This window comes from Gorilla gorilla, chromosome 9, assembly GCF_029281585.2.
Source record: "Gorilla gorilla gorilla isolate KB3781 chromosome 9, NHGRI_mGorGor1-v2.1_pri, whole genome shotgun sequence".
NCBI lineage: Eukaryota > Metazoa > Chordata > Mammalia > Primates > Hominidae > Gorilla > Gorilla gorilla.
The window spans coordinates 63,884,033-63,908,014 of NC_073233.2; the positions used below are offsets into that span (position 1 = coordinate 63,884,033).

At 37.2% G+C, this 23,982-nt stretch overlaps 1 protein-coding gene across 1 annotated transcript; it reads left to right on the plus strand.

Annotated features, from left to right (window-relative positions):
- The first annotated feature begins 14,214 nt into the window (after window positions 1–14,214).
- LOC101142809 (olfactory receptor 5T3-like) lies at window positions 14,215–15,239 on the plus strand. Its single transcript, XM_019035800.4, is given in 2 exon segments — window positions 14,215–14,700; window positions 14,703–15,239. Coding segments are annotated over 2 exon segments (969 nt in total). The 5' UTR covers window positions 14,215–14,268.
- The last annotated feature ends 8,743 nt before the right edge of the window (window positions 15,240–23,982 follow it).

The following is a 23,982-nucleotide window of genomic DNA, read 5'->3' on the forward strand; positions in this document are numbered from 1 at the left end:
TATTTTATTCCTTTTTGAGGCTGAGTAGTATTCCATGGTGTGTATATACCATATTTGCTTTATCTACCTATTGGTTGATAAGCGCATAGATTGGTTCTATATCTTTGCAATTGCAATTTGTGCTGCTATATGTGTGAATTTGTGCTGCTACACGTGTGAATGTGTGCTGCTATACGTGTGAATATGTCTTTTTCATATAATGACTTATTTTCCTTTGGGTAGATACCCAGTAGTGGAACTGCTGGATCAAATTGTAGTTCTACATTTAGTTCTTCAAGAAATCTCCATACTGTTTTCCATAGTGGTTGTACTAGTTTACATTCCCACCAGCAATGTAAAAGTGTTCCCTTTTCACCACATCCATACCAACATCTATTGTTTTTGACTTTTTAATTATGCCCATTTTTGCAGAAGTAAAGTGGTATCTCATTGTAGTTTTAATTTGTATTTCCCAGATAATTAGCAATGTTGAGCATTTATTCATGTGTTTGTTGGCTGTTTGTATATCTTCATTTTAGAATTGTCTATTTTTGTTCTTTGCCCATTTTTGATGGGATTATTTGTTTTTCTCTTAATGATTTGTTTGAATTCCATTTAGGTGCTGAATATTAGTCCTTTGCCAGATGCATAGTTTGTGAATATTTTCTCCCAGTCTGTGGGTTGCCTGTTTACTCCACTGATCATTTCTTTTGCTGTGCGGAAGATTTTACTTTAAGTAAGTCCCACTTATTTATTTTTGTTTTTATTACATTTGCTTTTTGAGTCTTAGCTGTGAATTATTTTCCTAAGCCAATGTCTAAAAGAGTTTTTATGGTGTTCTAGAATTTTTATAGTTTTAGGTTTTAGATTTAAGTCTTTTAACTGTCTTGAATTGATTTTTTTATAAGGTGAGAGATGAGGATACAGTTTCATTCTTCTACATTGGCTTGCCAGGTTTCCCAGCACCATTTATTGAAAAGGATATCCTTTCCCCATTTTATGTTTTTGTTTGCTTTGTTCAGGATAAGTTGGCTGTTAGTATTTGGCTTTATTCATGGGTTCTCTATTTTATTCCATTGGTCTACATGCCTATTTTTATACAAGTACCATGCTCCATGCTGTTTTGGCAACAATAGCCTTATAAGATAGTTTGAAGTCAGGTAATGTGATGCCTCCAGATTTGTTCTTTTTGTTCAGTATTGTTTTGGCTATGTGGGCTCTTTTTTGTTCCCATATGAATTTTAGGATTTTTTTTTTCTAGTTCTGTGAAGAATGATGATGGTAGTTTATTGGGAATTGCATGGAATCTGTAGATTGCTTTGGGCAGTATGGTCATTTTCACAGTATTGATAGTACCCATCCATGAGCATGCGATGTGTAAGCTATTTTGTATTGCAGTCAGCCAGTAAAAAGGATAAACTATAATAATGTAAAAGTACAATATATTTCTGTTAGAATATAGCAAATGGATTTAAAATTATCCAAACTCATTATACTGACACTCTTTTCAAATTATAAAGTGATTATTCACAATAGCAAAGACAGAATCAATCTAAATGTCCACCAGTGGTAGACTAGATGAAGAAAATGTGGTACATATACACCACGGAACACTATGCAACTATGAAAAAAAAGAGAGAGATTATGTCCTTTGCAAGAACATAGATGGAATTGGAGGCCATTATCCCTAGCAAACTAACACAGGAACAGAAAACCATATACCACATGTTCTCACTTATAAGTGGAAGAAAAATGATGATGACACATGGACACATAGAGGGGAACAACAGTCACTGGGCTCATCAGAGCATGGGGGATTAAGGAGGGAGAGGATCAGGGAAAAACAAATGAAAACTAGGCTTAATACCCGGGTAATGAAATAATCCGTACAACCAACCTGCAAGACACAAGTTTACCTATATAACAAACCTGCACATGTACCCCTAAATTTAAAATGAAAGTTAAAAAAGTTATAAAGTGCTGTGTTCGAAGTAAAAAAAAGTATAAATTTTAAATGTATTGAAAAGATTATTATCCAAAGTGGCAAGAGAAATATAAAAGCATAAGTAAAAAGCCATTAACATGCAGAGGAAACATAAAATATTTAAAACTATACAGCTTCATAAGTCAAGAGGTTTTATAATTCCAGAATACTTATTTCTTTCTCAGATGAAATGATAATATAGATATACCTGTATCTGTATCTTTATGTATATGTATATACAATACAGCACTCCCTCCCTTATCCATGGTTTTAATTTCTACAGTTTCAGCTAACCACAGTCAACCACAATCTGAAAATATTAAACAAAAACTTTCAGAAAATAATCATAAGTGACAGATTGTGGCAGTTCTGAGTAGTGCGATGAAATCTGTGCCATTAGTCACTTGGTAGCCATCTTGGTTATCAGATTCACTGTTCCAGTATCATGGTGCTTAAGTTCAAGAAACCCTTATTTTACTTAATAATGGCCCTAAAGTGCAAGAATAGTAATGATGGAATATTGTTACAATTAATTTATTTTATTACTACTTATTTTGGTTAATCTCTTACACTGCCTAATTAGTAACTTTTACTTTATAATAGGTAGGCATGTGTAGGAAAATCAGTATATGCAGGCATACTTTAGAGCTATTACAGATTCAGTTCCAGATCACGGTAATAAAGTCAATATCACCATAAAGTGAGTCACATACATTGTTTTGGTTTCCCAGTGAGTAAAAAAGTTATTTTTACACTATACTTCAGTCTATTAAATATGAAGTAGCATTACATCTTTAAAGAGACAATGTACATACCTTGATGAAAAACTATGTTACTGAATAATGCAAGTCAGCAAGATGGCTGACTAGAGACTCCTGGTACTCATCACTCCCACAAGAAAGAACCAAGGCAAATACTAAACAACTAAGATTTGACTGGTGTGTCAAAGAGAGAGTGCTGAAATACAGCAGGGGTGTAAAGATGTACCTGTAGTGATTAGAAACCAGGAAGACAGCACTGAGGCACCAAACCTCTGCAGCCCTTTCTCTTCCACAGGGATTGGATCATCCCAGAGACAGGAGGGACTTTTGTGTTCATTTGTTTTTGAAGACATGGTCTTTCTCTTTTGCCTAGGCTGGAGTGCAGTGGTGTGATCATGGTTCACAGCAACCTCAAACTCTGGGGCTCAAGTAATCTTCCCACTTCGGTCTCCCCAGTAGCAGGGACTAGAGACATGAACCACAATGCCTGGCTATTTTTTTTTTTTTAACATTTTATGTAGAGATAGAGTCTCCTTATGTACCTCAGGCTGGTCTGGAACTCCTGGGCTCAAGCAATTCTCCTACCTCGGCTTCCCAAAGTGCTGGGTATATACCAAGTGCTGGCTGTTATATACCATGCCCAACCAAGTTGGAAGTTTTGGAGGTAATCAGATCTCCAACAGCCCCCGTTGCCACTGTAAACACCTACAGGCCTTACTACAGGGAAGTTTTAGTCTTCCCAAGCCCCAAATCCACTTTGGAGATCTATTGGGAATTCACACAGCTGTATTGCCCCAGATTAGGAGAACGAGATGTGCACCACACCATAACCCCAACCCATGCCTTGTGAGCCAACCCCAAACCCAGTTTGGACATCTACTGAGAATTCACACAGCTGTATTGTCTCAGATTAGGAGAAGAAGATATGCACCACGCCATACTCCCAACCCATGCCCTGTGAGCCAACCTGCTGCAACACAACACCATTTTGAGATCAAAGCCTGCTCTGGAATGAAGACTTCTCTGAGGTGCAGTAGTCACTGCACCTCTCCAGCTCTGAAGTTCCATCTTCATTATGTCAAACCCACACGGAGTTTGGGTCCAGGACTGACTCTGTGACTCTAGTCCTATACAGCAAGAAAACCAACCCCCATCACTGTACTTCCAGCTAGAGAAAAATGTGCTAGTCCCAGCCAGGGCAAATCCACTCTTGAGCCAGCCAAACTGTCCACATGCCATTCCCCAAGATGGAGAGGCCCCTGAACCCCCCAAACAGTTAATATATCCCTGGGCCAGTGGAATAGCTACCAGCACCCCTGCTCAGGACCTGAGAAACAGCCATGCAGCACTCCTGCCCCCCACATACATGCCCTTGCTTGGCCAAAGGCCCTGTACCCCCAATAAGGCCCTGGAAAACTGTCTTATAGTCTCCCCCTGCGGGGTATGCCCCCCAGTCCAGCCAAGCAACTGTGCTGCCCTAACACAGGCCTGTGAAACACTTCTGTGCCCAGATTTATGGCACACCACAAAGTGAACAAATATTTGTATTATGGATATTCCAGAAGATGAACAGAAGGAAAAAGGTGAAGAAAACATAGCTAATAAGATAATAGCAGACAAATTCCCAAGTCTTGGATGTGAGATGAATATGCAGGTCCAAGGAAGGTCAAATAACCCTGAATAGATTCTATTCAAATAGGTCTTTTCTGAGGCACATTATAGTGTCAAATTAATTGTCAAAAATTAAAAACAAAGAAAGAATTTTGACAGCATCAGGAGAAAAGCCTCAAGTCACATGAAAGAAAACCCCCATTAGGCTAACAGGGGATTACTCAAGCAGAAACCTTACAGACGAGGAAATATGGGATGGTATCTTCAACGTACTAAAAGAAAAAAAGGCTATCACCCCAAGAATATTATCCACAGCAAAGCTAGTCTTCAGAAATGATGGATAAATAAAACCTTCCACAAACAAGCAAAAACTAAAGGAATTTATCGGCATTAGACCAGCTTTAAAAACAATGCTCGGCCAGGCGGGGTGGCTCACACCTGTAATCCCAGCACTTTGGGAGGTCCAGGCGGGCAGATCACGAGGTCAAGAGATCAAGACCATCTGGCCAACATGGTGAAACCCCATCTCTACTAAATATACAAAAATTAGCTGGGCATGGTGGTGCATGCCTGTAGTCCCAGCTACTCGGGAGGCTGAGGCAGGAGAATCGCTTGAACCCGGGAGGCAGAGGTTGCAGTGAGCCCAGATTGCGCCACTGCACTCCAGCCTGGCAACAGAGCAAGACTCCAAAAAAAAAAAAATGCCCAAGAAAGTCTTCCATCTGGAAATGAAAAGAAGATTGCCACCATCATGACAACATGTGATATTACAAAACTTACTGGTAGAGCCAATACACAAAGAAAGAGAAAATAATCAAATCAAATCACTACACAACCACCCAACCACAAAAATAAGCAATAAGATTGAAAGTAAGGAATAAAGGATATACATAACAAATAGAAAACAATCAGTAAAATCCCTGATGACTCACAAGGTGGTGGTTGCTGAAAGTTGGGGAGGCTGTGGCAATTACTTAAAATGAGAAATCAATAAAGTTTGCCACATTGGTTGACTCTTCGTTTCACAAAATATTTATCTGTATCATGCAAAATGTGGTCTGACAGCATTTTATTCATAGTAGAGCTTCTTTCAAAATTGGAACCAATCAGCCGGGCATGGTGGCTCACGCCTGTAATCCCAGAACTTTGGGAGGCTGAGGTGAGTGCATCAGGAGATCAGGAGATCGGGACCATTCTGGCTAACACGGTGAAAACCGTCTCTACTAAAAACACAAAAAATTAGACGGGCATGGTGGTGGGTGCCTGTAGTCCCAGCTACTTGGGAGGCTGAGGCAGGGGAATGGCATGAACCTGGGAGGTGGAGCTTGCAGTGAGCTGAGATTGCACCACTGCACCCCAGCCTGGGTGACAGAGCGAGACACAGTCTCAAAAAAAAAAAATAAATTGTAACACCAGTCCTCTTAAACCCTGCCACTGCTTTATTACTTACTAATATGCTTTGGTTGTGTCCCCACCCAAATCTCATCTTGAATTGTGCCACCCATAATCCCCACAAGTCATGGGAGGGACATGGTTGGAGGTAATTGAATCATGGGGGGTGGGTTTTTCCCTTGCTGTTCTGGTAATAGTGAATAAGTCTCACGAAATCTGATGGTTTTATAAAGGGCAGTTCCCCTGCACACTCTCTTGCCTGCAGTCATATAAGATGTGGCTTTGCTCCTCCTTCACCTTCCACTACAATTGTGAGGCCTCCGCAACAAGTCCATTGAACCTCGTTTTCTTTATTAATTACCCAGTCTCAGGTATTTCTTCATAGCAGTATAAAAATGGGCTAATACACTAACTTCATTTAATTTTCTAAATTATTTGTCATTCTAATGATGTTAACAGCATCCTCACCAGCAGTTGATGTCATCTTGGAAAATTCTTTATTTGCTCATCCATAAGAAGCAATTCCTCATCTGTTCAAGGTTGGTAACGAAATTGCAGCAATTCACTCACCCTCAGACTCTACTTCCAGTTTTAGTTCTTTGCCTTTTTCCAGCATATCTGCAGTTACTTCCTCCACTAGAGTTGTGAACCCCTCAAAGTCATTCACGAGGATTAGGATCAACTTCTTCCAAACTCCAATTAATATTTATAATTTGACCTCCTCCCATGAATCAAAAATATTCTTAATAGCATCTAGAATGTTGAATATTTTCCAGAAGGCTTTCAATTTATTGTACCAAGATCCATCAAAGGAATCACTATCTAAGGTAGCTATAACATTACAAAAGGTATTTCTTAAAAAACAAGACTTAAGGCAAGGAGCAGTGGCTCACGCCTGTAATCCTAGCACTTTGGGAGTCTGAGGCAGGTGGATCACAAGGTCAGGAGTTCAAGACCAGCCTGGCCAATATGATGAAACCCCATCTCTACCAAAAATACAAAAATTAGCTGGGCATGGTGGTGCATACCTGTAATCCCAGCTACTTGGGAGGCTGAGGCAGGAGAATTGCTTGAACCCAGGAGGCGGAGGTTGCAGTGGGCCAAGATTGTGCCATTGCACTCCAGCCTGAGAGACACAGCGTGACTCCATCCCAAAATAAATGAATAAGTAAGTAAGACTTGAAGGCCAGGTGCAGTGGCTAACACTTGTAATCTCAGCACTTTGGGAGACCTAAGTCGGGGGATCACCTGAGGTTGGGAGTTTGAGACCAGCCTGGTGAACAGGGTGAAACCTCATCTCTACTAAAAATACAAAAAAAAAAAAAAAAAAATTAACAGGAAATGGTGTCCGGTGCCTGTAATCCTGGCTACTCAGGAGGCTGAGGCAGAAGAATCACCTGAACCCAGGAGGTGGAGGTTGCAGTAAGCCAAGAGGGCATGTCACTTCACTTCTGCCTGGGCAACAGAGCGAGACTGTCTCAAAGAAAAATAAATAAATAAAAAATAAGACTTGAAATTTGAAATCACTCCTTGGTCCATGGGCTATAAAATGGATGTCGTATTAGCAGTCATGAAAGCAACATTAATCTCCTTGTACATCTCCATCAGAACTTTAGGTGACAAGATGCATTGTCAATGAGTAGTAGTATTTTGAAAGGAATCATTTTACCTGAGTAGTAGGTCTCAACAGTGGACTTAAAATATTTAGTAAACCATGCTGTCAACCGATATTCTATCATCCAGGCTTTGTTATTCTACTTATAGAGCACAGGCAGAGTACACCATATCTGTACACTTATTAAGGGCCCTGGGATATTTGGAATGGTAAATGATCACTGGCTTCACCTTAAAGTCACCAGCTATATTAGCCCCTAACAAAACCATCACTCTGTTTTTTCAACAAAGCTCTGAAGCCAGGCATTAACTCCTCTTGTATAGCCATGAAAGTCCCAGATGGCATCTTCTTTCATTAGAATGTTGTTTTGTCTACACCAAAAATCTGTTGTTTAATATAGCCACCTTCATCAATGATCTTAGCTAGATCCTCTGTATAATATATTGCAGCTTCTACATTAAAACTTGCTGGTTCACCTTGCACTTTTTTTTTTTTTTTTTTTTTTTGACAGAGTCTCACTCTGTTGTCAGGCTGGAGTGCAATGGTGTGGTCTTGGCTCGCTGCAACCCCCACCTGCCGGGTTCAAGGGATTCATTCTCCTGCATCAGCCTCACAAGTAGCTGGGACTACAGGCATGTGCCACCACACCCAGCTAATTTTTTGTATTTTTAGTAGAGATGGGGTTTCACCATGTTGGCCAGGGTGGTCTTGACCTCATGATCTGCCTGCCTCAGCCTCCCAAAGTGCTGGGATTACAGGTGTGAGCCACCACGCCTGGCCCACCTTGCACTCTTTATGGTGATAACGTCTACCCTTAAACCTCATGAACCCTCATCAACCCTTCCTGATTGAAACCTCATCAACCCTGCTAGCTTTCAACTTTTCTACTGCAGCTTCCCTATCCTCTCAGTTTTCACAGAATTGAAGACAGTTAGGACCTTGGTCTTGATTAGGCTTTGGTTTAAGCTAATGTTGCAGCTTGTTTCATCTTCTATCCAGACAACTAACATTTCCTCCATATCAGTAGTTAGGCTATTCCACTTTATCATTTATATGTTCACTGGAGTAGCACTTTTAATATTCTTCAAGAACTTTTCCTTTGTATTCACCACTTGACTAATTACTTATCACAAGAAGCCTAGCTGTTGGCCCATCTTGGTTTTTGACATGCCTTCCTCACTAAGCTCAATTATTTCTAGTTTGATTTAAAATTAAACACATGTGACTCTTACTTTCACTTGAACACTTGGCCGTTATTGTAGCATTATTAATTGGCTTAATTGCAATATTGTTGTGGCTCAGGAAACAGTGAGGCCCAAAGTCAGGGAGAGAAGCTAAGGAACAGCAGGTCTGTGGAGCAGTCAGAAAACACACAACATTTATCGATTAAGCTTGCCATCCTATATGGGCACAGTTCATGGTGCCTCAAAACAACTAAAATAGTAATCGAAGGTTACTGATCACAAATTACCATACATAAATAAAGTTTTAACTATCACGAGAATTATCAAAATGTGACATGGAGACACAAAGTAGGTACACATTGTTGGAAAAATGGTGCCAATAAACCTTCAATTGCCAAAAAAGAATAAAACCCCACAATATCTGCAAAGATCAATGAAACAAATGAAATAAGCTACGCTTGTATAAGGCTTGTATCTGAAGTTTTTTTTTTTTTTTTTTTTTTTTTTTTTTGAGACAGAGTCTCGCTCTTTCACTCAGGCCAGACTGCAGTGGTGCTATCTCGGCTCACTGCAAGCTCCACCTCCAGGGTTCACGCCATTCTCCTGCCTCAGCCTCCTGAGTAGCTGGGACTACAGGCGCCAGCCAGCGCGCCCAGCTAATTTATTGTATTTTTAGTAGAGACGGGGTTTCACAGTGTTAGCCAAGATGGTCTCGATCTCCTGACCTCATGATCCACCCGCCTCAGCCTCCCAAAGTGCTGGGATTACAGGCGTGAGCCACCGCGCCCGGCCTGGTACTATCTATCTGAAGTTTTAGGCATCCATTGGAGGTCTTGGAATGCATCCCCCATGGATCAAGGGGTACTACTATATCATATGTTTATATATATATGTGTATTTATGTATATACACAGCCCTACACATATGATGTATGTATATACATAAATATGTGTGCATATACATATATACACACATATATATGTATGTGTGTAGATATATATATACATACATAGTTACACACACATAAATATATACAAAACACACATACACATGCCTAGAATCTAAATAGAGAAATTTAGTAGACAAAGGAGGTATAACAAAGTTATTACATTTCTTTAATTCTCCAGATGTTCTTGAAGAGCAACTGGATTAGAAACTGTAGATCTAGTGAATGGTTTATTTTTTAGGTAAGCATATTGAGTCTGGAATAGGGAAATAATTTTCATAATTATTCATGCATTTATATATTTAAAATTTATTTTTGGCCTATTTTCGGGAGAAACAGAAAACTTCTATCAGGGACTATAAACACCATGAAGACAAGCAAAGACACAAAAAGGGATGAAATATGACATTGTTGCAAGCTTTGGATATATTTTAGAGAGGGTCTAGACTGTAACTTTATGATGTGGGGATATCAGAAACAATATCTGATGAAGTGATGTAAAATGACACTGAGAATTCTTTTCAGCGACCCACTTTTAAAGTTGAGCAGACAACGAAGATTGCCTTTATTATGTCAGAAATCAATTGACCATATATATGTGAATCTGGTTCTCAACACTTTATTCCATTTTATTAATTGAAGTGTATTTTTTTACCCAATATTTCACTATCTTGGTTATTTTAGCTTTGTGGTAAGTCCTAAACTCAGTCCCATTCACAGATTGTGTAAACATTCCGAATTTATTCTTCGTTTTCAAAACTGTTTCAACTCCGTTTTTTTTTTAATTTTGCATATAAATTGTGGAATCAACATCTCAATTTCTACAAAAAATTCTTACTTAATTTTAACTAGAATTGCATCGAATCTATAAATCAGTTTGGGATTTTAATTAATAGATACTTCACAGTTAGGCTGCCTTCCAGTATCAACTTTCTTTTCTTTATATTTTACATTCAGATTTCATAAACCAATATTTCCTATCTACCAATATACAATCTCTGGGTATGGAACCTAGCTAGACATCTATGTATTTTCCATAATTTCCCCAAGACTTACTTATGTACATAGCTGGGTAGTAGCTTATACATTAGTATGTAGAATCCCCAAGACAAGACTAAATTCAACTCAAAAAGTTTGACCTTTATCTCTGCCAGAGGTCTTATATTCTAAGGTCCTATTATATAGAACATTATTATCTGTACACTATTCCATCTCTCCTGTCAATATTTCCTATTCATGTATTCATCTTTATCTCTTCTCAAGGGATAGAACACTCAAGGTATCTAAATCTGCTTCTCATACAACTTAGAATTATAGCACTTTAAAGTCAAAAAAGTAAACTTTATTAAAGATTGTAAATCCTGTCATGAGTTGTGCTTCCATATTATTTTATTACACGTCTCCAGGATTGCCAGAGAATGTGCATGGTATATTCCCAGAAAAAGGAAACTGGAAATCAGAGAATTTCTCATCTTACTGGCATCAGAGCTGGGACTATATCTTGTATCATTAGGATTCTTTTCCACTGAGGGATCACTTTTTTTTTTAGCCAGAAGTCAAAGTTCTTTCAGGTAATCATTTTCATCATGTAGTTCATTACTCCAGAAACATTCACTTGTTTACTATTTTAAAAGTATTCTTGCTACATTTCTGTCCCAGAAAAGAATTAGTGTGTGTTTTCAATGGGCCATCCCTGAGGACTTGAAGAGCTTGAGAAGCCGGTATAAGAATCCACATGTATAATATTTATCATGTATCTAATTGAGTGAGCAGCTTATTTCCACAGGTAGGAGGAAACTCTTTATTACATATAACACATTATAGAAGCTATATTATATTTGAAAATATATGCTTTAATATTTAAATATAAAAGGATTATATTAATCTCAAAAATTGTACCACAAATTAAATCATATGCCTTCTAGGATATATACGACAGAAAATATAAAGGACTTCCTACATATTTTCGTGACTAGAGCCATATATTAGAAATTTGTTTTAATTTTTTTCTCATGAATAGTCAAAATAGGGGCAGCAGGATTAAGGGACAATGTTTCATATTTAGAAAAATTATTAGATAGAGAGAAAATTAACTTTCAACTAGCTTTTGGGTATATTTCATTTTGGGTTCAATTTATTTTATTTTCTGATACAGGAATACCAGAAAAGTTAAGTTTATTGTAAAAGTTAGGTAATTGACTAAGAAGCAAGTTTAGTTATTATTTTAAATTTTCATATTCTATTTAAGCTTAATATCGTTAAATAATTTAATAACACAAAAATTCTATTTTACATAGTTTCTAGGACATAACATTTCTAAAACTATGGCAGGTTACATCAGGGTTGCACTGTGGTTCTATTAAAATATTGATTTTGTAAATTCCTGTTTATATTATTATACAAATAAAAATTTTAAGTCATATGTTATATGTGTGCACTATTCACATGTAATTAAAAATTATTTATTAAAATTGATCTTAATGCATCTCATAAAAAAGAACTGTGCAATCACCTCATGTTTATGCAGTTGAACGAGGTATATGCGAAAGTTTCATCCAATCTTAGTTATCCTTTAGTTTGGAAGGAGAAGTAATTTTTCCAAGCTTATGGTGCTAAACATGACATTTAAATGTAGAGTTTTAGAGTCCAAATATAATTCCCAGTATTCTACAGTTGCCTTATTTCAGATATCTTAGGAAAATAAAGTCTGAGATTGTAATGTAGCTGACCTTTCTCCTCTATGTGGTGGTAAACATGTATTTTGTAATGGACTCCTTTGGTAGATTTATTAGCACATTTTTCAAAATTCACTGGCATATTTTTTTTTTGAATCATGCTTCTTCTTATCTGGCTAATTCCTGTTTGTTCCTGACTCTTGTTAGTAAACGTTTTTATATATCCCATTGATTCTTCTAACACAGAAAGAAAGAGAAAGAGAGAGAGAGGAGAAAATATAGGAGAAAGAGAGGATAGGAATTTGTATAAGAGAACTGTATTTTTTATGACTCAAAAATACATTAATTCATATTTAAAATATTTATTGATAACTTTATAAGCTATTTTATTCACATAACACAAACAAAATTACTTAATATATTTGTGTATGTGTGTGTTGTCATGAGTAATATGTAAGTAGTCTGGATTTACACAGAAAGTGGAATTTAACTGAATTATATCTTTTACTGTAGAATTTTCTAAGAATCAAATGAGAATTTTTGTTTTGTTCTGTAGTCTTTCATTTATGAGGGTATTTATTTTGTATATTAAAAAAATCTTCCACATGGATCTGTTAGGACATTTCTATAATAATATATATAAACACTTGGCCATTTTTTTTTCTTTCTAAAAGTGGTTTTAGCCTTATTTGTTCATTCTCTTCTTAATGTGTGCTCATCTTAATACGACGAAATTTTGGTATGTTTCACATCATGAATATAAATCATTTTTAAGTCCCTGAATTCAAACTGGACCTACATATGACAGAGTTGTCACTCCTTTTAAAACTTTCATAATCTATGACATGCTAAAGAAAAACAACGTCAACTTGCCTAAATCTCCCCTCTAATTTTACCTCTAAATTTAGTGTGTGTAGTACTAAACTGTTTCAATAACAGGTTTTCGGTCTAGATACAGAAGTCCCTTTAACCTTGTTACCTTATTTTCTTTTAATTATTTATTTATTTTTGGTCATGTAATTGTCTTTCTTCATACTCATGAATGTGAAACAGAATGATACCATTAGGAAAGAAGTCCAGATATCAAGCACTACTTTCTTGCAAACATAGTAATGTTATTTTTTAGCCAGATATTCTATAATTTTTATTAGTTATTATTGGTGATTTTTATTTCATAGTAATTTTAGAAACTCTAAAAGTAACTATAATGTATTAAAAGAATGACCATGATTTATTTTTAACAGAAATATAAAATAAAATAAAATACATCGAACGACTTTGCAAAAATAACAAACATAGGAACTATTAGTAAGATATATCTCACATTGTTTTTAAGTTGAAATTTAAAAACAGTTATGATAAATAAGGTACAGAGGCCAAAACTGACAACTAGGTGATATATATTTCAGGAAGAAAAAATCCTGAAAGTAAAACACATTGTACTGTTTGTAAAGAAGGTACATCTATCTCCAGAATACGGTCCACTCTTCTATTTAATGGAACAAGATAATTGCCAGAACAGAAGACATGAAGTGGTTTTATTTGAAAAGATTGCTGCATGCGACAAGTTGAAATGTATGTCTGACTTATCCCCATTTTCTAGTTATCTGGAAGCCTTTTAAATTAAATAATTTTGATATTTTTAAAAATTTAAATTCTACTGTGCTGTGATTGTGGTTTCTCTTATTTTAAAAATTGTGAACATTTACAAAAGACATTTCATATACTTCATCACAAATCTAAAACTGTACTCAAGTGTGTGCTTTCCACTATAACATATTTAGTTTAAAGTATTTCTACATTCAGTAATCTTTGTGAGCTTTAGGACATAATATGAGAGCTAGTAGTAAAAATTCAACTGCAAATTAACTGGAAAATAAAATCACTTTAATTAGCATGGTTTTTTAAAAACGTGATAAATTTAGCCAAGAAATTAATTACATATATTTTTTCCTTTTACTTATACAGTGAAATTCATCTGTTTGGCTCCAATTACTTCATCATTGTCTATTCCATTACTATCAGGGAAATTATTGTGCCCTAAGAAAAAAACAAGGATACAATTGAATGGACTCCATTTTCACAGGCTATAACCTTTATAACCTATAAGTAAAAACTGAAATGGACAAGTTGTCATCAGGTTTGGATATATACAGGAATCCACTGAAGAACAAGACTGAAGTCACCATGTTTATATTAATGGGCTTCACAGAAGAATTTGAGCTGCAAGTCTTCCTATTTTTACTATTTCTTACAATCTATCTCTTTACCTTGATAGGCAATTTAGGGCTGGTTGTATTGGTCATTGAGGATTCCTGGCTCCACAACCCCATGTACTATTTTCTTAGTGTTTTGTCATTCTTGGATGCTTGCTATTCTACAGTTGTCACTCCAAAAATGTTGGTCAATTTCCTGGCAAAAAATAAATCCATTTCATTTATCGGATGTGCAACACAGATGCTTCTTTTTGTTACTTTTGGAACCACAGAATGTTTTCTCTTGGCTGCAATGGCTTATGATCGCTATGTAGCCATCTACAACCCTCTCCTGAGGGTTCAGTGAGCATGTCACCCAGAGTCTATGTGCCACTCATCACTGCTTCCTACGTTGCTGGCATTTTACATGCTACTATACATACGGTGGCTACATTTAGCCTGTCCTTCTGTGGATCCAATGAAATTAGGCATGTCTTTTGTGATATGCCTCCTCTCCTTGCTATTTCTTGTTCTGACACTCACGCAAACCAGCTTCTACTCTTCTACTTTGTGGGCTCTATTGAGATAGTCACTATCCTGATTGTCCTCATCTCCTATGGTTTCATTCTGTTGGCCATTCTGAAGATGTGTTGTGCTAAGGGAAGGCAAAAGGCGTTCTCTACAGGTGGCTCTCACCTAACTGGAGTGACAATTTATCATGGAACAATTCTCGTCAGTTATATGAGACCAAGTTCCAGCTATGCTTCAGACCATGACATCATAGTGTCAATATTTTACATAATTGTGATTCCCATGTTGAATCCCATCATCTATAGTTTGAGGAACAAAGAAGTAAAAAAGGCAGTGAAGAAAATGTTGAAATTGGTTTACAAATGAAGAATATTTTTAAAATTGAGTAAACCTGAAAAAAATGTTGAGTGTCAGAGTTCATATCTCTATATTTTAGTTAAAGTATTTGCATATCAAAGAATAGTTTCAAAAAAGCATTAAGGAGTCTGCCAATGCAGCATTTTTCAAATTTAAACAAATTGCATCACATATATGCCAATTAATTTGTTCAGAGATCTATATTAAATATTATTTGATATAAATATATTGTTGTTGTTACCAACCACACACTACTAACAACAGCTTTCACAGTAAGTAAAAATCAGTTACACACTTGTAACTAGTAAGTGAATCCTACAGAATCCTGGGAATTGATAAATGCTTACATGGCTGATAAAAAGTTTTTGCATTCATTGTGGAGTAACTTCCTCAATCTATAAGCCCTAAGAAGAAATATCCAAATTTTACTTTACTTTCCCTAAATGTGCCTTCATAAACTGAGATCTAGTCAAGCTTCCAAACATGCTTTTTGCTGTGTTTATATCTACACCATAAATTCTTTCCACAATTAAATGCTTTCCTTGCCCCTTTTCAACCACAGAAGCTGATTGTAGTCATTGTGAAACTATATTGGTTGTAAATGCTAATATTTATTGAGAGTGTTCTGAAGGCTCAGGAAACACTATACCCCAGGAATGAAACTATGACATATGTATAAATGACTGCTCTAAGGTCTGACAAACTAGCATATCCTTGCTTACTTTGTAGTCCTGCCATTATCTTCTATCTACTTTACCTATAAGAAATGACTGCCATGTCATCCTTCCACAAAATTTACACCTAGTGAGCAAGCCCACAGAATGGAAATTATTTTGCTTTACCTCCACTCACATCTGGCTTTACTTTACGTATTCTGCTTTAGTAAGTTTTGTTAAAACATTTATTTGAAGATTCATTAAAAGTGGAAATTAATTGTTTTTTCAAAAAACACACACTTGTCCCTCCAAGGATATTTTTATGTGAATTAACCAGAATGATCCAATCATAACGTAGTAGCCACACTGAAAATTTCAGACATAAGTTTCTAATCTTTACTAATCAATTATGCAAAGAGAACCCAACCCTCTCTTTTTGAACAAGCAAATGCTTGCAGTCAAAATCTGTACTAAATTTCCTCCTTAAAAAAAGTCTATTTTTAGATACAAAACCCTGATTACACTGTAGACAAAATTTTCTTAAAAAAATAAGCTATTTGAATTACAGAATCTTAAAATGTAGTTTTCTGTGTATCATCTTTTGGGGATAATGTTCTGGAAGAAAATTTAATATGCTTCAAAAATGTGTCTAAATAAATAGCTGTCTCACAAAATTTAAAATTTCTGCAGAATTCCAGAATCATTTATTTTTTGAGGGTTTTTCAAATTATGGTGTCAAAATTGTTAGGTAACATTTTAGTCAAGGTTGCTATCTCTTTTTTTGTTTTGTTTCTCTTTCAAATTAGCAAAAATAGTCATTCTTTGAGAAAGGAATAGGCGAGCATTAGGTAAAATGATGCACTGACATATGCCTAAAAATATCTGGTTAACAATGCATTCAACAAACTCATTCAGAACTTGTCAAGTTAACCATCATGAAAAGTTCACTATCTCTCTTTTTATCCTAATCGATTAGAAAACAAATGGTGTGAATAAGCAGTCTTGAATGACCTGCTATTTGTTCAGGTCAAGGTGAAAAAAAATGGTATATTTAACTCTCAAGTCAATAGAACATTTTGTTACATATCTCAGCTCAATTTCCTTTCCCCCCAAAAGAATGATTTGACTCACTATGACCCCATGGAGCTTCTCTCACTTATCACAGTTGCCATTTAGCATGTGGTGTTGTGATTTTATAATATATTAACCAGATCTACCATGATGCTGACATCGTAACTTGCATAAAAACAGGCATTCGGCATATTTGTCCTCAAAATTGTATCCCTGAGTCCTAAAAGAGTACCTAGAACTTATGGTTTGCTGACAAAATATTTATTAAATAGTGAGTACATGAATGAATTATATTTAATACTAATAATTAACATATGCTTATCAGGTACTGGACAATCATGTAAAAGTTTTTACTATATTAACTTATGTAATTCTCATAACTTCAGGAAGTGATTGTAGTAATATCTTTTAACAAAGTTGAGGAAACAGCAGCACATAAATTTTAAGGAATTTGCTCAATGCCACATAGCTCTAAAGGGTGATGTCAGGATTCACATCTAAGCTGTCTGGTTACAGAGTTCCTGTTTTTAAGCTTGTTATACATGGAGTGAAAGAACAGATTTATCTTTTCACTTTACCAACTTTATTAGTCACCCTCCAGAGATCATTATTGAGAATACTGAAGCTCCTCATTAAGTCTGTGGCAGAAATAAGAAGAAAAAGGAATGCATTTTAAAAGTACTGAAAATGTGGTTTCCACTGATTTGGCCATTCATTCCATTCATTGAAATGTAGAAGTTTCAAGAAATCAGTATGTCAAAGAGGTATCCGTACTCTTATGTTTATGGCAGCATTATTTGCAGTAGCCAAGATATGGAATGAACCTAAATGCCCATCTACAAATGAATGCATAAAGAAAATGTCACACAAACACACACACACACACACACACACACACACACAAAATGAAATACTATTGAGAAATAAAACAGAATGAAATCCTGCCATTAATGACAACATGGATGAATAAGTGAGTGAAATAAGCCAAGCACAGAAATACAAATACTGCACAATCTCACTTATACATAGAATAATAATAATAATAATAAACTTGATTTTATAGAAGTAAAAAGTAAGTGAAAAGTGGTTATCAGAAGCTAAACAAGGTAGTGGAGGCAAATTAAATGAGGTTGGTTGATTGATATAAAATAACAATTAAACAGGAAAAGTAAGTCCTGATGTTTTATTACACAGTAGGGTGACTGTGGCAGTAACAGTGTAGTATGTATTTTAAGATAGCTGGCAAAGAATATTTTAAATGTTATTCCACAAATGAATGATAAATGTTTAAAGTGATGGATATCCTAATTACCTTGATTTGACCATTTTACAATGTATACATGCATTGGAACACCACAGTGTACGCCATAAATAAATATATACCATTATTTTTTGTCAATTATAAATTTTAAAATTAATTAAAAATAAAAGTTATTGGAAGTGAAATTTCATCTGGATTTGACAATTCATTTTATTTATTGAGACCTTTTGAATTTGCAAGTTTTGAGCCTATATGATAAAACAAGACAAATATAAAAAGTAAAAGTGAGAGAGAAAACAAAGACAGAGAGAGACAGAAAAAGGAGAAGGAAGGAAATAGGAAGAGGACACACTGGAAAGATGAATATTGTAGAAGTTGAGTGGTTAAGATCAGTTATATGTATACTGATTCTGAGGTTCCATTACGTTTTTAATGCATAGAACTAAAACTCCAGAAGAATATTGCAGTGGTGAGTGGAGAGTTATCCAGAAAAGAAACATTTGAAATTGCAGTATTGGGTGGGATTTTAAGTGATATACAGAACCTGTACTTCCACACAGAATTTGGAAAGCAGCAAAGTAAATTCTTCTCATTCTAACAACTTAAGAAGCCAAGTAATCTACAAAATTATACCTTTGCATGAGTCTATCAGAGAACCAAGGTTCAAAACATCCAAGAAATTTGAATTCCAAAGAAGACCAAGTTACTTCAAATGTAGATGAGATGCCTGCGCATCTCTTTCTTTCACTGTGGGCACAGAGTATGAGATATATTTGTTCACCATACAGATAGGAAGAAATTACTGGCTGTATACCCAAAGGATTATAAACCATTCTAGTATAAAGAGACACGCACACTTATGTTTATTGCAGCACTATTCACAATAGCAAAGACTTGGAACCAACCCAAATGCCCATCAATGATAGACTGGATAAAGAAAATGTAGCACATATACACCATGGAATACTATGCAGCCATAAAAAAGGATGAGTTCATGTCCTTTGCAGGAACATGGATGAAGCCAGAAACCGTCATTCTCAGCAAACTAACACATGAACAGAAAACCAAACACTGCATGTTCTCACTCATAAGTGGGAGTTGAACAATGAGAACACATGGATACAGGGAGAGGAATATCACACACCAGGACCTGTCAGGGTCTGGGTGGTCTAGGGGAGGGATAGCATTAGGAGAAATACCTAACATAGATGATGGGTTGATGGGTGCAGCAAACCATCATGGCATGTGTATAACTATTTAATAAACCTGCGTGTTCTGTGCATGTATCCCAGAACTTAAAGTATAGTTTAAAAAAAGAGGAAATCAGCTTAAAATTAAGTAATTTTAAAGGCCAAGTGAGAGTTATTGGGAAAAGCAGGAAGTCCTAGAATAAAAGAGTTTGCATTCACTCCCAAGGTTTTCTCTGCAGGCCCTCAACAAGCATTTACAAAAAAAAAAAAACAAATAAAATTAACTTCTTCAAATATCGTTATTCCTGGTTGTCTTTGACTAAAGAGCATGAAAATTACTAGAATAAATGCTTTAGTGGAGAGGGTAAACACCATGCATGAATATGTGAGAAATATCAGAGATGGAAAATATATGGAAGTATTCAATAAAATTCAATAAATAAAAACTCATGCTCACAGTCACAATATCTGAGACAAAGAATTTCTTTCACAAGCTTATCAGTAGATTCAGTAACTTGAGAAAAGTATTAGTGAACTTAAAGATAAAGCAACATAAATTAACCAGAGAGAAAAGTTAAAGAAAAAATATGGAACTAAAAGTTATCAAAGAACTGTAGGGCAACATCAAACAGTCCAATATACAAACAGTTAGTGTTTCAGAACAAGAATCAAGGGAGAATGGGTCAGAATAAACATTTGAAGACAAAATGGTCAAGAATTTTCTAAAAATAAGAAAACATAAAATCACAGGTACAAAATACTCAGAAGACCCAAGGAAGGATGTGTTAATCAGGGTTCTCCAGAGAAACAGAACCAACAGGATGTATGGGGGAGGAGGGGGGTGAAGGATTCATTACAAGGAATTGGCTCATGTGATTTTGGGAGGCTGGCAATTTCAAATTCTACGGGGTGGGTCATTAGGCTGGAGATCCAGGATTATTGATAGTCTAGTCAGAACCTGTGGGCAAAGTGCTGTAGAACCAGGAAGAGCTGGTGACGTAGACAAGATCTGAAGGCAGCCTGCTGGAGAATTAGCTCTTGCTCTGGAGAGGCTAGTTTTTTGCCCCATGCAAACCTTCATCTAATTGAGTAAGGCCAACCCACATTATGGAGGTCAATAGGCATTCCTCAAATGCCACCAATTTCAATGTTAATCTCTCCCAAAACATCCTTAGAGTAACAAACACATTAATGTCTGACCAAATGTAAGCACATCATAGCCCATTTAACTTGACACATTAAAATTAATCAATATAAGTGTACCCCTTGTCAACCTGGCAGTCATATATATCCCCTTAAAACATACTTGATCTCCAAATGAAAACAAAAATAAGGTCAAATTTCTACCTAACATGATATTTCCATTCTTAATAAAATCAAAACTGTTCTCACCCTTTCCCCTAGAAGAGGATGAAAAGTCCTTAGATGATGTTTACTTTTTTTCCTTGATATTCCATACCTCAAGCACTATGCTGTAAAGTGGACTATACTTAAACAATGTGATGGAAAGCCAATGCACTCTATGCAGTAGTCCATTTTTTGCCTCTAAAACAGAATACCTGAGACTGGGTGATTTATAAAGGATAAAAATTTGTTTTCCCACATTTCTGGAGACTGAGAAGTCCAAGATTAAGGTGGCAGCATTTACTGTCTGGTGAGACCCTTCTTGCTGCATCCTCACATGGCAGAAGGTGGACAGGAAAGAGAGCAAGCTAGCCAACTACTGAACGAAGCCTTTCATATAAGCCTTAATTTCATTAACAAAGAAGGAGCTGTAAGGACAGCCTAATCACCTCTTAAAGGACTCACTTCTTGATGCTACCATATTGGCAACACCTGAATTTTGGAGGAGACACATTTAAAATATAATATTTTGCCCCAGGACTCCAAAATTTATGTCCTTCTCACATAAAAAATACATTTGTTCCATCTGAATAGCACCCCAAAATCTTAACTCATTCCAAAAGCAATTCAAAATGTTAAAATCTAGAGTTTTATTCAAATCTGCTCATGTATGGGAAGAGTCAATATTGTAAAACTGACCATACTGTCACAGGATACTTGGGGTGTTGGTTTGCCAGCTTGAAACCTCTGTGGCCTTATGCCTGAGTATTGCTCACACCTGCTGGACTCATTTTATTACCTCTGCCTGGCAGTCTGCCCTTGGCCTGAGCTCCTGGCCCAGGACCCACACCTGCCAAGGGCAAGCCAGGTGCAGAGTGGCAAGGGGTATAGGAGCAAGTGAGAATAAGGTCCAGCCACTCCACACAGCCAGGCACACTGGCTGCTGCAGCTGGGCAGGCAGCTCCAGGTGCAAGCACAGGTCCCGGCTCTGTGCAAGGCTGTGGCTGGATCAGATGTATCACAAGCAGCTTCCACTGTGGGTACCTGCATCTGAACAGGGGGAGTGTGGTGGTGTCTGAAAGCTTGGAAATGTCAGAAACCATAGAGCCCCAAAGAGGACATTATAGCCCTGGCTTGGGGAGCCACTAGGTCTGGGCTCCCCAAAGGGCTGCAGGTCCTCCTCTAAATCATTGCCTGCAATGTGGTGGTTGGGGGGATGGGGGGTGGCAGGGGGCATGTTTCAGCCCTGTTTGTGTTACAGCTCTTTCAGTCCCATCATTTGGTGGTCCCAAGTTCTTGTCCCACATCCAGGAAGAATGAGGCACATTGACAGCTGGAGGGTGAACAAGGCAGAGAAGAGCTTCATTGAGCAACAGAATAGCTCTAAGGAGACCTGCAGTGGGTAGCTTCTTTCCAAAGGCAGGTCATCCTGACAAGTGTCCAGCTCTCAGTGGAGATGAGACCCATAGTTGTTAGCTCCTTTCCATAGGCAAGTCGTCCCAATGAGTCAAGGAGACCCAAAGTTGGTAGCTCCTTCCTGCAGCTGGTAGTTGGATTTCTGTCCAAGTGTGGCTGAGTCTGGGGTTTTCATGGGCTCAGAAAGAAGAAAGTGCATGCTGATTGGCCCACGGGTGGCCATGGAAGGACCCAGAAAAAGCAATATAAGTTCTCACTCCAGGCCATAGATTTCACCCAGAACTGGCAGCCCAGGCCCCTAGGCTTCAGGCCGTCCCTGGCTTGAAGGTGGGTGGAGACCTGCCTCTTTCTGCCCAGGAATTTGTCTGTCTCTCGCCATCCAAGGCACCCAGGCTGTTTGTGCCAAGGGGTTCCTGCAGGCCAATGGCAACCCACCCTCAGCACCCCCCACAGCCTCCCTCCCATGCTCATTGGTGCCCAAAGTCCACAGGATGCCAAGGCAGCAGGGGGCTAGTGTGTTAGTACTGCCCTGAGTTTGCACACACCTACCTGGGTTGCAATAGTGCCCAGGCTTGACCACAACTTTGCTATTCCTTGGAGTGGGAGCCAGCAGTGGGGAGAGGTGGGTAGCAAGAGCAGGAACTTTAAAGCCTGTAGGGGCAGGGGGTCTCCTGGGCACCCAAGCACAGGGATGCCCAGGTCTGGAGCCACAGCTGGGTGGCTGCAGCTGTGCCTGGGAATACAGGGCTCCCACCCTGCCAACTTGTTAGGGGGCAGGGCTCCTTCCTGTTCCTGGCCCACTCTGGCTCTGTGGAGCACAAAGTCCCGGCTGCCTCCCCTGCTGCAGCCGTTGTCTTCGCAGCGGCTACTCCATATGGACTGCCGTTGCCATCAATACTGCCCAAAGCAATATACAGATTCAATGCAATTTCTGTCAAAATGTCAACTTTTTCACAGAATTAGGAAAAACAATCCCAAAATTCATATGGAACCTAAAAACAACCCAGCTAGCCAAAGCAATCCTGAGCAGAAAGAACTAATCTGAAGGCATCACATTACTGAACTTAATATTATACTATAAGGCTATAATAACAAAAAAGCATGTACTGGTACATACAAAAAAAGTATGTATCCATTCTTATGAATGGATACGTAGACAGATGGAACACAGAGAACCCAGAAATAAAGGCAAATACTTACAACCAAGGCTATAGTAACAAAAAAAAGCATGTACTCGTATAAGAATAGATACATAGACATATGGAACACAGAAACCCCAGAAATAAAGGCAAGTACTTAAAACCAACTGATCTTTAAGAACACATACAAAAATGTAAACTGAGCACAAGACACCCTATTTAATAAATGGTGCTGGGAAAACTGGATATCCACATGTAAAAGAATGAAACTGGATTCCTATCTCTCACCATATACAAAAATCAACCTAAGATGGATTAAAGATTTAAATCTAAGACCTGAAACCATAAAACTTTTAGAAGAACACCTAGAAAAATCTCTTTCGGGCATTGGCCTAGGCAAATAATTTATGATTGGGATCCCAAAATCAAATGCAACAAAAACAAAAATAAATAAACGGGACCTAATTAAACTGAAACGCTTCTGCACAGCAAAAGAAACAATCAACAGAGTAAACAGACAACCCACAGAATGGGAGAAAATATTTGCAAACTATGCATCCAACAAAGGACTAATATCCAAAATCTGCAAGGGATACAAATCAGCAAGAATAAAAACAAATAATACTACCAAAATGTAGGCAAATGACAGGAATAGACATTTCTCAGAAGAAGATA